The sequence below is a fragment of the Callospermophilus lateralis genome, chromosome 2, assembly GCF_048772815.1.
Source record: "Callospermophilus lateralis isolate mCalLat2 chromosome 2, mCalLat2.hap1, whole genome shotgun sequence".
Lineage (NCBI taxonomy): Eukaryota > Metazoa > Chordata > Mammalia > Rodentia > Sciuridae > Callospermophilus > Callospermophilus lateralis.
In genome coordinates, this window is record NC_135306.1 from 163976120 (window position 1) to 163993384 (window position 17265).

Below are 17265 nucleotides of genomic sequence, written 5' to 3' on the forward strand. Positions count from 1 at the left end.
AGGTTAAGATTTTATACTTTCATTAAATGATGTCTTATAATACAGAATATACTGTACCACTTGGCTATCTGCAGTCCACATTTATGCTGTTTCTTTTTTCTTTTTTTAATATTTATTTAGTTGTCAATGGACTATTTGTTTATTTATATGCAGTACTGAGAATTGAACCCAGTGCCTTACTCATGCTAGGCAAGCACTCTACCACTATGCCACAATCCCAGCCCTTATGCTGTTTCTTCAACATTGAAACATGGTCTAGCACATGTGTTTTAACCATTGTCTCTTTTCTGTGAATAAAAGCAATGTGTAGATTTGTAGTTAGTGTAGCACTCTCAGTGTCTTGAAAAGTTCTTCCTTGTGGTACAGATAACTCATTCATTCATAGAACTGATTCCAACAGACATTTCCCAGTCTATACTATAGTTTACAAAGTAGTCATTAAATAGGAAAAAGTTGCTGGGTGCTGTGGCACATATTTATAATCCTTATGATTTAGGAGATTAAGACAGGAGGATTACATATTCAAGGCCAGCATGGACAACCTAGACCCTTTCTCAAAATAAAAAGAGCTGGGGGAGCTGGGGTTGTGGTTCAGTGGTAGAGCACTCACCTCGTATGTGTGAGGCACTGGGTTCAATTCTTACGGCATGTAAATAAATGAATAAAATAAGGCCCATCAAAGTCTGAAAAAATATTTGAAAAGGGGGGAGGGGCTGGGGGTGTAGCTCCTTGATAGAGCACCCCTGGATTCAATACCAGTACCTTTACTACTACGAAAAGGAAAAGTCACCTTTTATAATATGGTTCTTTCAGTGATAAGCACAAAAGCTGCCTCCTATCTTTTCTTATGTGTATTGCATAAATACCTAGATGATTTAGACATTGCACGTGAGTGTATTTATCTTGAAGTAAAGTAAAATATCTGCTGTGTACAAATGTAACAGCAGTTACTCTTTTACATTGTATAAGGTCTTTTCCATTCTGTGATGTCTCAAAGTGTCAAATGGTAAATACATTTGGAAATTTTTTGATCTGTTCTCTTTCAACATAATGTTTATCATTTGTGTGACTAGTTTTATTACACAGTAATATTTTATCTTATATGCTTTTGCTTTGAGGAGCAAAGAATCTGGTGCCTTGATTGTTAGTCTCTTCTCTTTTAGGAACAAAAATCTTCACTAAGAAAATATTATGTTTTTTTTTTTTTCTAGAAAATTTTTTGGGTTTGCCAAAGAGGTTTTTGTGTTTCCTGTTATTATTTGATAAAGTTTCAAAGTAGACAATGTGCAGATGAATATAAAGAGAATGGATAACCATCTTTTAAAAATCCAGCTTTTAGATAATTGTATCCTAATAACACTTTTGTTTTCATGTGCTTGTGGATATTATCACACATAGAGATGAATGTTCTTTTTATAGTAGAGTCCAGTTCTTGAATTATACTTAACATTTATTCTGATATATATATCACTGTATTTATGAACACCTTAGGCTTCAGAAAACTACTTTTAAGTTCTTTCATATTTGGGTGGATATAATATAGTATAGTTAAAATGCATATTTAACAGATATTAATAATATTCAGACATGGTACTTTAACTAAGATGACTTTAAAAGAATAAACAGATCTTTGGGTACCTGCCTGGCTGATAAGAATATAGTGGTTATGAAGATGATAATATTGAGATTTTTGTGGGAATCAGAATTAATCTTAATTTCACAGTTATGAAATGTATATATGTGTGTGTGTTTAATTTTTCCATTTGTCTCTAAATATTTCAGACTATTGAGGAAAATCTGTTGATTCAAAGATTGTAATTTGATACAAAGTGGCTAATATTCTTTTTTTTTTTTAGTATATTTTTTAGTTATAGGTGGACACAATATATTTTATTTTTATGTGGTGCTGAGGATCGAACCCAGGGCCTTACGTGTGCTAGGCGAGTGCTCTACCTCTGAGTCACAATCCCACCCCGAAAGTGGCTAATATTCTTATTACTATTTCCTAGTTTAAAATCTTCCTAATATTATAAATGTGTATATGTATTTTTATATGCTTTACATGTATATATTTTACATTTTTGTGTATATATTACATATATACATTTTATTTATACATATAGTCATAAATATGTATTATAAATATATTGTATATAATTAACAATATATAATTATATATACATAATATATATAAAATAATATGTATTCTAATATTACAGAGGTATTTAGCAATATCTCCAAAATCTTTAAAATCTTGAAGATTTTGCTACTTTGGATATCTCCCCCTCTGTCCAGTGCCATTAGTTCTCTTTACAGGACTATTAAGTACAAACATGCTCTGGAACCTGCCGTGTCCAATAAAAAAAACATGTCATCTACTAGCAGGTATAATTTGACTTCCTCCTTTCCTGTTTGGATGGACTTTACTTTTTTCTCTTGCCTATTGCTCTTGCTAAGGTGTCCAGTATAGTGTTGAATCAAGCGGTGAAAGTAGGCATCCTTGACTTGCTCCTGATCTTAAAGGAAACACTTTAAGCTTTTTCTCGTTCAATATGGTGTTGATCATGGGTTTGGCATACATAGCCTTCATTGTGTTGAGGTATGTTCCTTCTACACCTAATTTTTGAGTACTTTTACTCAAAAGTATATTGAATATTGAATATTGAATTTTATTGAATGCTTTTCTGCATCTATTGAAGTGATCATATGGGTTTTGTTCTTTATTATGTTGACGTGAAGTATTACATTTTGTCATTAGTTCTTCTTTTAAAGAAGAACTTTTATAAAACATTTTGAAAAGTGTAAATTTGCCACTGCCAATGGTGAAGCCATCTAATACCAGGCTTTTCTTTGTTGGGAAGTTTTTCTTACTGACCAAATTTCAGATTTTTTGGTCTGCTTAGGTTTTCTGTGTCCTCATGGTTCAATTTTGGTAGGTTTTTGGTGTATAATTGATCATAATAGTCTCTAATAGATAGTCCTAATGGATCCCTAATAGTCCCATAATAGATCCCCTTTGTATTTCTTTAGTATCGGTTGTAATACCACCTTTTTCATCTCTGATTTTATTTGTTTGGGTTCTTGTTTTTTCTTGGTTAGTCTAGCTTAAAGTTCATTGATGTTGATTTCTTTTTTAAAAAACCAGTACTTTATTTCATTGGTTTTCTTTTTAAGTCCCTATTCATATTTTATTTTTTGGTAGTGAAGATTGTGAATCCAATGGTATTTTACCACTGTACTATATCCCTGACTCTGTATTACTATTATTTATTTATTATTATTTTGAGACTTAGGGCCTCACTAGATTTCTGAGGCTGGCTTTGAACTTACAATATTCCTGTCTTGGCCTCCTGAGTCACTGGGATTATAGGTATGTGCCACTGTGCCTGTCTATACTCATTTATTTATTCTATTGTCTCTGTAATTTCTTTCCTTCCGCTTAATATTGGGTTTAATTTGTTCTTGACTTTCTACTTCCTTAAGTTACATCATTAGGTTGTTCATTTGAACTCTTTCTTTTTTTTATTTGGGTAATTATTGATATACACTTTGATCTTAGTCATACTTTTCTATATTATGTAGATTTGGAGTTCCAAACCCATTTTCATTTGTTTCAAGAAAATTTAAAATTTCCCTTTCAATTTCTTCATTGACTCCTTGGGCATTCAAGATTGCCTTATTCGATTTCTATGTACTTGTACAATTTGTAAAGTTCTTGTTGATTTCTAGTTTTATTTCATTCTTATCAGAAAAGATACGGGATATGATTTCAGGTTTTACAAATTTGTTGTAAAAAAAACTATATATTAGGCAACAAGTTTTGTGGCCTAACATATAGTCTACCTTGGAGAACATCCCATTGACTGATGAAAAGAATATGTATTCCACAGCTGTTAGGTAAAAATGTCCTGTAAATGGCTGTTAGGTCTATTTGGTGTACAGTATAGTTCAGTTTTTATGCTTCTTTGTTGATTTTTTTTTTTTTTTGGTATGGATGATCTGTCCATTGATGAAAGTGGGGAGTTGAGATATCCCCTATTATTATTATTATTGTTATTATTATTATATTAAAGACTATCTCTCCCTTTAGATCTAAGAGTGTTTGCTTTATATAATTGGTGCTCTGTCTTTATAAAATTGGGTGCATATATATTTATAATTATTATTTCCTCTGGTTAAATTGATTCCCTTTCTGACCTTCTTTGTCTATCAATTTAGTCTTTTTTTTCTATCAATTCAGTCTAAATACTTAATTGGGAGATTTAATTCATTTACATTCAAGATTATTATTGATAATAAAGATATATGCCTGTCATTGTTATTTTCTCATTGTTTTGCATTTCCTTCCTTTCTTCCTTATTTCTTTCTCTCTTATTCATCTTTGTGAATTTAGTATTCTGTATTGGTAATGCTTGATTCTGTTATTTTTCTTTTTTTTTCACTGCATCTGCTCTACTATGGAGTTTCATACTTTTGCATATTTTTATGATGGTAGTTATCATTTCTTACCCCTACTGTAGGGCTTCCTTAGTATTTTTGTAAAGTCGGTCTGGTGATAATAAATTTCCTCAATTTTTTTCTTAGATTTGATTTCTTTTTCATTTCTGAAGGGTAAATTTTCTGGATATAACATTATTGGTTGATAATTCTTTGCTTCCAGGACATTGCATATATTACCCTAGTCTCTCCTTGGTTCATAAGGTTTCTAGAGAGAAGTCTGCTATTGGTTTAGTAGGAATTCCCTTATATGTCATTTGACACTTCTCTCCTACTGTTTTTGGACTTTTAACAGTTTGACTTTAATATGCCTCACAGAAGGTCTTTTCTGGCCAAATCTATTTGAGGTCCTTTGAACTTTCTAGACCTAGATGTTCTTATAATTCTGAATATTTGTATGTTTTCAGCTATTATTTTATTGAATGGGATTTCTATGCCTTTTCCCCCTCTTTTCTCCTTCAGGTATATCAATAATGAATGGTAACATTTGTTTGATTTGTGGTGTCCCATAAGTCTTGTGGCTTTCTTTCTTTGTTTTTTTTTTTTTGTTTGTTTGTTTGTTTTGTTTTGTTTTTTTCAGGTGTCCGTGGCATTATTGGGTCTTCTATGGATCTTCTGCTTACTTTATTCTGTGTGAAATCTCTCTTGATTCAGGGTTGGTCTTGACTGGAAATATGGAATAGTAGATGATATGTGCTTCGTTACCATCTTTATAAGAACACCTTGAGTCTCCTTTTTGTGCAGAATTCTGCCACATCCCAACATTTTGTCTCAAACACTTCAATAGATTGGAGTTGTTGTCTTTTGCACGTTTTGGTCTTTTTATTGTGTAGGAAATCTTGCTGCGCACCTCTAGTCAGCCATTATGCTGGCATGTGATCTAAGTTTTTACTCTTAATTTCTATATTTATGATTTTGTGGGCCATAATGCTGCTATAAGAATATACCTAACTGGAATTCCTGGGCCATTCATTTTCTTTCTTTCTTTCTTTTTCTTTCTTTTTTTTTTTGCAGAAATCTTCATTTTCTCAAAATCATTTTAATATTCTAATTCAAATTACTTAGAAGGAGGTTTGTTTGCCAGCTCTTTGTGGTTTTCACTGTGTCTGTTTTTAATTTTTGCTATGAAGGAAATTTTAGCATAATCCTACTGATTTTGGGTGACATAGTTTTGATCCTGTGGAAAGTGACTGCAAATAAGAGTGAGCTGCTGCTTAAGAGCTGATTTAAAACCCACCTAACAAATATAAATGGGAGAAAATCATAGTCGGAGAAAGGGCTAGAAGGAGTGAATTTATTAAGAGATATATTATACAACAAGTCTACATTTTCTACAGAAAATAGTAGAGAGATCTAAAACGAATAAATAGAGGGACTGAAATGGAACAAGATTAAATTCCATTCATGTTTGATTACATCAAAATGAACCCATCTATTATGTATAACTATAATGGACTAATAAAAGCATAAAAAAAGAGTAAGTGGAGAGAAAAAAGCATTGCAAATTGTGAAGTTTTGTAGACCTCTAAGATTACAGTTGAAATAGAGTATACATTACTTCTCATGTTAGCAACCCCTTTTGTGTAGGCAGCCTTGAAATGCTTTGGGGAATGTTTTTAGAATGTAAGCTAAAATGGGATTGCTCTTTTAATTTATCAGCAGATTCCTTTATATCAGTGTATTTCAACCTCTTTTCTTTGTAATTCCCACGCCTCAACCAGGAGCTCTTTGACCATCTTTTCCCTGTTGACCCATCCCTCTCCATGAAATTTTAATAATAAATAATAATAATAATGATAAATAATAAATTTTGATTTATTTCTTCATGTGCAATGTATCTGTTTATGTATCGTGGCCTTTGGAGGGCTAAACATTATTTTAATTGTCAAAATTCACCTGCTTGGAGTGGTGGCACTCCCATTGAGGAATGTATAAATACAAATATGTCTCTTGTTAGTAGAGTGCAAATATTTTAAAAGCAATGTTTATTTAGTCATGGATCAAGGAAGTAGAGAGATAAGAAGACAATTCAGTATTACAGTATCCTATTAGAGGTATGCTTGAATTAGCAAAAAATAAACTTAATGTTTAGATTACTGAATCTGTTTGATGATATCCTTGTGGAAGAAATACAGAAATAGATTTAGAATACAAATTACTGACATGATGCCAATCTCATAGGTAATTTTTAGTGACATATCATAAAACTCAGAGTTCACTCCTGTCTATTTTAGACTATTATTAGTGAACTTGAGAAAACTCAGATTTACAAATGTTTTGATGATGGGAGGAAGATGAATAAGCTTTTGTAGACTTCCTCAATCTCCAAATAAATTTTGACAAGCTAAAGTATAGACAGAAGTAAAATATTCCAGTTGAGTCTAAAGAGCCAGTTGTAGATAAATAGCATGGAAAAATGGGTAATAGCATATCAAGTACAAAAGAATCTTAGGGATTGTAAGTTATTTATTAACCTTAGTGTATTTTTAGGAAGCTATGAACATCTTAAGCTTCCCTAAAGAGTTTGTCTAGAATCTGAATTATATGCTGGTCAAATCACAACCCGAAATAATTATATAAGGACCATATTTATGGTTATATAAAATAAATTTAATGAGTAAATTTAGTAAGTCTGCTAAAATATAACATATTTTGTAGCTACAGTGTAACTATTTTGTGGATACTGGTTCATGAATTTAGTAAGTGGATGTAGAATATCTTGATTTTCTTTGGAAAGAAATGGATTTCTCTTCATTGAAAAGCAAGTGATTACTACTCTTCTTCAAGGTGTGGACAAGGAGATGGTGATAATGATTGATAATTTTTTGAATAATTTTGAATATACTAGCTAAAATAAGAGTTAGCATATTATAGCCCACTGACAAAATTCTGCCAGCAGCCTGTTTTTACATGGTCCTGGAGCTAAGAATTAAAAAAAAAAAAAAACTTATAAAGTATAAAAAAAATACAAAAATAAAGAAAATGCCATAGAGACCGTATATGGCTTGCAAAGTCTGAAATATTTTTATGTTCCTTTTAGTTTTTTTCAAATCCTGATAAAATATTGGACCAATGATAGAATAGGTAACACTTAAAAGACTTTTTCCAACCAAAAGATTTAAAACCAAGGACAAGAAACAAATATTTCAATGTATAGAAATAATGATTATATTAAAATTAAATAGTCTGATATTCGAGTAATGTCCCAAACTAGAAAATAGCAAGTAAAATGAATTAAGCAAAAGGTTGAGACTTATTTATTAACTCAATAAACCTCAAAGAAATTTAGGATTAATAGTAGGTGGCAATTGTAACCTACTAAATTAAAGTCTCTTTGAGTGTAGTAATAACTATATTTGAAAGGGAATCAGCCAGAAAGCCTCTTATGAAGAAAGGAAGGATAAAACTAGTCTGGGGCTAAGAAGTTACCATTGATAGCCTAAAAAGGAGACAAACCGGCAAGCAGCCATTACTTATTTGCATATTAGAAGGGGTGTGTATTATTTTTATAAATTCACTCTTTTGTACTTAATCTAACCCCAAATACAACAAGATTTTTAAAGTGCTTTTCACAAAAATGCCTTGTTTGTAAAGAAATAGCTCCACCCGTTGACACTGGTTTTAAGATGATGGATGATAAGACTTTGCAGAGGGTGGGGAGGGGAAGAGAAGTTTGATGATATTCAATTTTTCTTTTGTATTTAGTGATTGGATGTAACATTGGATTTATATTTTACTTTAAGTTATTTAATTTTAAGTTATTTGAGATAGCTATAATTAAGGGGACTAAAATTTGTCTTTACACATATTTGTTCATTTATTTCTGGTTCGTAACCAAATGAATTTTTTTTTTCCAGATGATTCTTTGGGATTGGGACTTGAAGCAGTGGTATAAGCCTCATTATCAGGTAAATATGAGTGATCCACTAATAACTGCTATCTGTAATGAAACTTTTGACTTTTAAAATGAAGTTACATTCATGAGATTTCTGTGCCATAAAATTTTCTTTAACTGAAGTAAACTGGCAAAAGCCTTCACTGAGGTGAATTAAAAAACAAAAACAACAACCCCAAACAGGAAAAACACAAGAAAAAAGGAAACACGAAATCAAACTTACATAAATATTTTTAAAATGTTGCTAATATAATCTGGGCTCAGAATAATTTAATATTTTTATAGTCAGGATGAGATTATTATTCTTTTCTTTTTTTTGTGATAATTGTAATTTATTTTTTTTTCCTTTAATATACTCTGCAAAATGGCTTGTGCCATACATTGTACCATCTAGGCATCTCTTCTTCCCACAATGCTGCAGCTCTTTGCTTTCTCTTTTTTTTTTTTTTATAATTTTTTTTAATTTTATTTTTTATTTTATTTTATTTTTTTATTGGTTATTCAAAACATTACAAAGATTTCAGAATCACATCGGTTACACATCCACATTTTTACATAATACCATAATAGTAACTGTTGTATTCTGCTACCTTTCCTATCCTCTACTATCCCCCCTCCCCTCCCCTCCCATCTTCTCTCTCTACCCCATCTACTGTAATTCATTTCTCTCCTTATTTTTTTCCCATTCCCCTCACAAACTCTTATATGTAATTTTGTATAACAATGAGGGTCTCCTTCCATTTCCAAGCAATTTCCCTTTTCTCTCCCTTTCCCTCCCACTTCATGACTCTGCTTAATGTTAATCTTTTCCTCCTGCTCTTCCTCCCTGCTCTGTTCTTGGTTGCTCTCATTATATCAAAGAAGACATTTGGCATTTGTTTTTTAGGGATTGGCTAGCTTCACTTAGCATAATCTGCTCTAGTGCCATCCATTTCCCTGCAAATTCCATGATTTTGTCATTTCTTAGTGCTGCGTAGTACTCCATTGTGTATAAATGCCACATTTTTTTATCCATTCATCTATTGAGGGGCATCGGGGTTGGTTCCACAGTCTAGCTATTGTGAATTGTGCTGCTATGAACATCGATGTGGCAGTATCCCTGTAGTACGCTCTTTTGAGGTCTTCAGGGAATAGTCCGAGAAGGGCAATAGCTGGGTCAAATGGTGGTTCCATTCCCAGCTTTCCCAGGAATCTCCATACTGCTTTCCATATTGGCCTCACCATTTTGCAGTCCCACCAGCAATGTATAAGAGTACCCTTTTCCCCACATCCTCGCCAGCACTTGTTATTGTTCGACTTCATAATGGCTGCCACTCTTACTGGAGTGAGATGGTATCTTAGGGTGGTTTTAATTTGCATTTCTCTGACTGCTAGAGATGGTGAGCATTTTTTCATGTACTTGTTGATTGATTGTATGTCCTCCTCTGAGAAGTGTCTGTTCAGGTCTTTGGCCCATTTGTTGATTAGGTTATTTGTTTTCTTATTGTTTAATTTTTTGAGTTCTTTGTATACTCTGGATATTAGGGCTCTATCTGAAGTGTGAGGAGTAAAAATTTGTTCCCATGATGTAGGCTCCCTATTTACCTCTCTTATTGTTTCTCTTGCTGAGAACAAACTTTTTAGTTTAAGTAAGTCCCATTTGTTGATTCTTGTTTTTAACTCTTGTGCTATGGGTGTCCTATTAAGGAATTTGGAGCCCGACCCCACAATATGTAGATCGGAGCCAACCTTTTCATCTATCAGACGCATAGTCTCTGATTTGATATCAAGGTCCTTGATCCATTTTGAGTTAACTTTTGTGCATGGCGAGAGGAGGGGATTCAGTTTCATTTTATTGCATATGGATTTCCAGTTTTTCCAGCACCATTTGTTGAAGATGCTATCCTTCCTCCATTGCATGCTTTTAGCCCCTTTATCGAATATAAGATAGTTGTAATTTTGTGGATTGGTTTCTGTGTCCTCTATTCTATACCATTGGTCCACCCGCCTGTTTTGGTACCAGTACCATGCTGTTTTTGTTACTATTGCTTTGTAGTACAGTTTGAAATCTGGTATCACTACACCTCCTGATTCACACTTCCTGCTTAGAATTGCTTTTGCTATTCTGGGTCTTTTATTTTTCCATATGAATTTTATGATTGCTTTATCTATTTCTACAAGAAATGCCGTTGGGATTTTGATTGGCATTGCATTGAACCTATAGAGAACTTTTGGTAATATTGCCATTTTGATGATGTTAGTTCTGCCTATCCATGAACAGGGTATATTTTTCCATCTTCTGAGATCTTCTTCTATTTCTCTCTTTAGGGTTCTGTAGTTTTCATTGTATAAATCTTTCACCTCTTTTGTTAGGTTGATTCCCAAGTATTTTATTTTTTTTGAGGATATTGTGAATGGGGTAGATGTCCTCATTTCCAGTTCAGAAGATTTGTCGCTGATATACAGGAATGCCTTTGATTTATGCGTGTTGATTTTATATCCAGCCATTTTGCTGAATTCATTTATTAGCTCTAGTAGTTTCTTTGTAGACCCTTTTGTGTCTTCTAGGTATAGGATCATATCATCCGCAAACAGTGATAATTTAAGTTCTTCTTTTCCTATTTTTATGCCTTTAATTTCTTTCGTCTGTCTAATTGCTCTGGCCAGTGTTTCGAGAACTATATTGAATAGAAGTGGTGAGAGAGGGCATCCCTGTCTTGTTCCAGATTTTAGAGGGAATGCCTTCAGTTTTTTTCCATTTAGAATGATGCTAGCCTGAGGCTTAGCATATATAGCTTTTATAATTTTGAGGTAAGTTCCTGTTATCCCTAGTTTTTCTAATGTTTTGAACATAAAGGGATGCTGTACTTTGTCGAATGCTTTTTCTGCGTCCACCGAGATGATCATATGGTTCTTATCTTTAAGTCTATTGATGTGGTGAATAACGTTTATTGATTTCCGTATATTGAACCAGCCTTGCATCCCAGGGGTGAATCCTACTTGATCATGGTGCACAATCTTTTTGATATGTTTTTGTATACGATTTGCCAGAATTTTATTGAGGATTTTTGCATCTAAATTCATTAGGGATATTGGTCTGTAGTTTTCTTTCTTTGAGGTGTCCTTCTCTGGTTTGGGAATCAGGGTGATATTGGCCTCATAGAATGAATTTGGGAGTTCTCCCTCTTTTTCTATCTCCTGAAATAGATTATGGAGTATTGGTATTAGTTCCTCTTTAAATGTTTTGTAAAACTCTGCTGTATATCCATCCGGTCCTGGGCTTTTCTTGGTTGGTAGTCTTTTGATGGCTTCTTCTATTTCCTCCCTTGATATTGATCTGTTTAGGTTGTTTATATCTTCCTGATTCAATCTGGGTAGTTCATATGTCTCAAGGAATTTATCTATGCCTTCACTATCTTCTATTTTATTAGAGTATAGGGTTTCAAAATAATTTCTAATTATTGTCTGTATTTCTGAATTGTCTGTTGTGATGTTGCCTTTTTCATCCCGTAAGCTAGTAATTTGGGTTCTCTCTCTTCTTCTCTTTGTTAGTGTGGCTAGTGGTCTATCAATCTTATTTATTTTTTCAAAGAACCAACTTTTAGTTTTGTCAATTTTTTCGATTGTTTCTTTTGTTTCGATTTCATTGATTTCTGCTCTAATTTTAATTATTTCTTGCCTTCTACTGTATTTGCTGCTGATTTGTTCTTCTTTTTCTAAGGCTTTGAGGTGTAGTATGAGGTCATTTATTTGTTGGCTTTTCCTTCTCTTAAGGAATGAACTCCATGAAATGAATTTTCCTCTTAGTACTGCTTTCATAGTGTCCCAAAGATTTCGATATGTTGTTTCTGAGTTTTCGTTTACCTCTAAGAATTTTTTAATTTCCTCTTTGATGTCTTCTGTAACCCTTTGTTCATTCAGTAGCATATTGTTTAATCTCCATGTGATGTAGGGTTTTTCCTTTCTCATTTTATTATTGATTTCCAATTTCATTCCATTATGATCAGATAAAATGCATGGTAGTATCTCAACTCCTTTGTAATTGCTAAGCTTTGCCCTGTGACATAATATATGGTCTATTTTTGAGAAGGATCCATGTGCTGCTGAGAAGAAAGTGTATCCGCTTGATGTTGGGTGGTATATTCTGTATATATCAATTAAGTCTAAGTTATTTATTGTATTATTGAGCTCTATGGTTTCTTTATTCAATTTTTGTTTGGAAGATCTGTCCATTGGTGAGAGAGGTGTATTAAAATCTCCCATGATTATTGTGTTGTGGTCTATTAGACTCTTGAACTTGAGAAGAGTTTGTTTGATGAACGTAGCTGCACCATTGTTTGGGGCATATATATTAATGATCGTCAAGTCTTGTTGGTGTATGGTTCCCTTGAGCAGTATGTATTGTCCTTGTTTATCCCTTTTGATTAATTTTGGCTTGAAGTCTATTTTATTTGATACAAGTATGGACACCCCTGCTTGCTTCCGGGGTCCGTATGAGTGATATGATTTTTCCCAACCTTTCACCTTCAGTCTGTGTATGTCTTTTCCTATCAGATGAGTCTCCTGTAGGCAGCATATTGTTGGATCTTTTTTTTTAATCCATTCTACTAGCCTATGTCTTTTGATTGGTGCATTTAAGCCATTAACATTTAGGGTTACTATTGAGATATGGTTTGTATTTCCAGCCATATTTGGTTATGTATGATACTTAACATGATTAGTTTTTCCTCTATGCTTAGTTTTTCCTTTATTGTACTACCTCCCGTTGTTGGTTTTCATTGTTATTTTTCATTTCCTCTTCCTGTAATGTTATTTTTCTTTTCTGATGTGGTGTTCTGATCTAAAGAACATAAGCAGAGTTAAGGTCATATATGAGATGAAGCAAAATAAATCGCAGGATATCTTATTAGGAAAGTAAAAACACCTTCCATATTTTGGTAAAAATTTTATTGAATTATACATACAAAAAAGTGTATAGCTCAGTGAATGTCCACAAGCTGTACTTCCCATCTAAATAGTACCTATTTGAAGAAATGGAGAATTATGGTATCCCAAAACCCTTACTTATGCCGCATACCTGTCATAACCTACATCGCTAAAGATAACCTATCCTTACTTCTAGTAATTAATTGTGTTACAAAATTTAATGTACATTAAGGTTAACTATTTGACTTTTAAGTAATATACATCCATGTCAGAAAAAATGAAAAATAGAAGTATAAGGAAAAAAGAGAAAACATCAAGCAATGACTGTTAATTATAACTGCTAATATTCAATGTGCATTTTATAGATCTTTTCCCATTATTAATGTGTGTGTAATCTATTCTATAAAAAATGTATTATCATGTTCAAAATGCTGTTTTGAAACCTTATGTTTTTTTCATAGTAATGGATTAACTAATAAATATTTAATCATCTGTGTTACAGAAATGTTACCTATTTATTTATTTCACTAGTTGTTTCAAAACCAATTTTTGAAAAATGAATATTCATTTAAATAGCTGGGTTTTACTCTTTAAATAGTTAATGTAACAGCTACAATAGCCCCTACAAATAAGATATCCTCTGGCCTTCATATAAAATCATATAACCTTTGCAGTCAGATGAAATCAAGGAGAAGCCACACCTCCTAAAAAGGGGATAGTTCTTTGACCTACTATAGGTTGGCTTTACCAACAGATATTCAAAAAGATACTCAATTTCTCATTAGAATAATATCTAAATTACTGATAAAATCTAAAGAATAATAAATGGTATAGCCAAGATAATAGACTTTTAGTCAGACAGATTGGTATATATTAAGCCTCTCTGCCCTTTTTATCTCTTTTTCCTCTTTCCCTTTCAAATGGACTGTTTTTAAAAATTGAAATGGAATATTCATCTATGAAAATGCACACCTCAAATGTACAACTTGATGAATTTTCTCAAAATGAATATACATATGACCATCATTCAGATTAAGAATTCAGTACCTCAAAAGCCCCCTTATACTTTTATTCTCATTAGCTTCCCCCAAGCATTATAGCAATCCTGATTTCTGCCTTTACAGCTTAGTCTTTCCTGTCTTTGAATTTTATGTAAATGGAAGTGGTTGCATGTATTCTTTCTTTCTTTATTTATTTTTTGGTAGTGGGGATTGAACTCAGGGCCACTAAACCACTGAACCACATCCCCAGCCCTATTTTGTATTTTATTTAGAGACAGGGTCTCACTGAGTTGCTTAGCACCTCGTCATTGCTGAGGCTGACTTTGAACTCGATATCTTCTGCCTCAGCATCCCAAGCCTCTGGTTGCATGTATTTGTACTACTTCTTTCTTTTCAGAAAAAAAAAAAAAATCTGTGAGATTAATTAATGTTATTGCGTGAAGAAGCAATCTATTCATATATATTCTATATAGCATGTCATTGAATGAATATATTACAATTATTTATTTGTTGTGTAGGTAGGCAGACTTTTGTTTTATTTTCAGATTTTTCTCTTCTCTTGTAAGTAATGATTCTGAGATACTCTCAATACTCTTTTGGTTGGCTATCTATTTTGGAGTTGATTGCTAGCTCAAGACTTTTGTCCAGTTTTCTTTTACTTTATTCTGGACCGAGTGTATATGTGTATACATATATACATATACATACATACATATATATACATATATATGTAATCTGTGTTGATTAAAGATTTCTTCAGGTCTGTGGCTTTTTATGGTATCTTTTGATAAAGATATTCCATCTTTTAATAGAGAGCTAATTTGTTAGGCATTTCCTTTTTGGTTTGTGATTCTTATGTTGTTCCTTCTCCCCCTCCTCCTCTTTCACCTCCCCTCTCCCTGCTTTCCTCCCCTACCTTCCTTCTTTCTCCCTTCTTGTTTTTTAAGAGCTGGAATCTCTAAGTTGCCTGGGCTGACCTCTAATGCTTAGACTCAAGTGCTTCCTCCTTGCTAAGCTTTCCAAGTAGCTTGGGACTATAAGTTCACTTCAGTGTTCCTTGCTTGTTCGGTGTTCTATTTAAGGTCTCTGCTCCCAAGGTCATGAAGTTTTTCTTCTGTGTTACCTTCTAGAAGTTTTCTTGTTTTACCTTTCATTTTTAGATCTGTAATGCAGTTGGAATTAATTTTTCAGTTAAGTTTGTTGGTATTTTTATAGTGTGATAGGTAGCTATTGATGGTCGTCCCCCCCACCCCTCATCCATGGTTATCCAGTTGATTCAGTTCTGATTTTGGAAGCTCTTTTTTACTTTCAAAATAGAGATCTTTTGAGAAATTCTACTGGGTTTGGTTTCTCCATCTCTTAGCCCCTCTGCTTATAACTTTGCAAATTCCCTCAGGGGAAAAGCAGTTAGGAATTTAAGCTTACTTCTTTTTTTTTCATTAGTCTGGATCTTGCTTAGCCTTTCAGGTTGTCCCTGCCTTGATCCTGTGAACTCCAAATTTGTTTTCCTAGCCCCTTGAGACTACTGAGAGCTCTAATCTGTTTCCTAGCTTCTTGACTGCTTTGCTTCTCAGCCTGTCTGCCCTGTGCCAATTCCTTGAGGGAAAAAGTAGTACAGAATGTTGGGTTCACTTTTTAAAAAATTTTTTTTATAATTATTTATTGGTATGTGGTACTGAGGATTGAACCCAGTGCCTCACACATGCCAGGTGAGTGCTCTGTCCAGGGTTCACTTTTATCTTAGCTCTGGTTCTAGACTTTTTAAACCTTGATGCTTGATTGTGCTATGTTACCTTGAAATGTTTGCTATTAGTATTTTATTTCAGCTTTCTAGTTGAAATTTTTTTTTCTATGAAGGATAAGAGAGCAGGTATTTTAACATTAAGGCAAGGCATGGCCACTGCCACCACTGAAACTGTTCCTCTTCCTTTTTCCCTCTTTTGTTCCTTTCTGCTCCTCCTCTTTGCACCTTCTTTAATAACCATTTAAAATGTAAAAACTATGCTTAGCTTTCTGTCCAAAATCAAGATTTTGTCAAATATAAGTCAATGAGAAATAGGAATTTAAGTTCAACTTTTAAAATTATATTACATAATTCAAATATTTAATTTGATATGTCTGTTATGTGCATTTCTCTTATTTCACCTACAATAAAAGCGAAAGTCCTTGTCACAGACTTAAAAGAACTCACACAAAATGTCCCTTTCTTTATTTCTTTTTGCCCCTTCCACTGATCTTCTATTACTTTTTCCTTCATTTACTCTGTTCCAGCTCTACTGGCCTCTGTGTTGTTTCTCAACAAAGCCAGGCAGGATTCTGCTTCTGGATCTTCACACTTGCTAGCCTGTCTGTGTACAATGCTTGTTTCATATCTCATCAGGTCTTGACATAAATTCAAAGTGAGGCATCCCCTGACTACACTCTCTAAAATTGCATTGCCTTTCCATGACTTCCTTTTTTCTGCATTTTTCTTTTTAGCGTGCTCAAAACCTGTATGACCCTTCATTACTTAGCTTGGAGTCTAGTGGTCTCAAAAATTTGTGCCTTTGTACGCTTATTTTTTTTATTATTCTTTTATGTAGCCTGTTCTTCAGAAATTTCATGTTGCCTGTACATCCCTATATTACCACTTTTGTACCTTTATTTATGTGCCTTTCCTTCTTATGTAATGAGCTTACCGGATACATTTTTCTTCAGTTTTACTGTAAAAAATTACTTTCCCCTAATGTTTATAAACAAAATCCTACCACAGTTTTAGGGCTCAGCTGAAAGACTACCCCTTCCATAAAATTTCTCATAATCATTCAACTTAAACTTTTCTCTTATGAACTTTCACACCATTTTTTGGAAATTTTATCTTATGTTTACCATAATGTTAATAGTAATAATACTATTTATTGTTATACTTCAAATACATTAGTAAATGCCTTATGTGCTTGACATGTATTATCATATTTAATTCTCACA

The 17265-nt window shown here is 33.1% G+C and overlaps 1 protein-coding gene across 1 annotated transcript in view; it reads left to right on the forward strand.

Annotated features, from left to right (window-relative positions):
* The window catches only part of Pde3b (phosphodiesterase 3B), a 182360-nt gene that overhangs the window by 104949 nt on the left and 60146 nt on the right, over window positions 1-17265 (forward strand). Inside the window, exon 2 of the mRNA XM_076846918.2 lies at window positions 8355-8405. Within this exon, the coding sequence (XP_076703033.2) occupies window positions 8355-8405 (51 nt within the window). The remainder of the gene's footprint in view (window positions 1-8354; window positions 8406-17265) is intronic.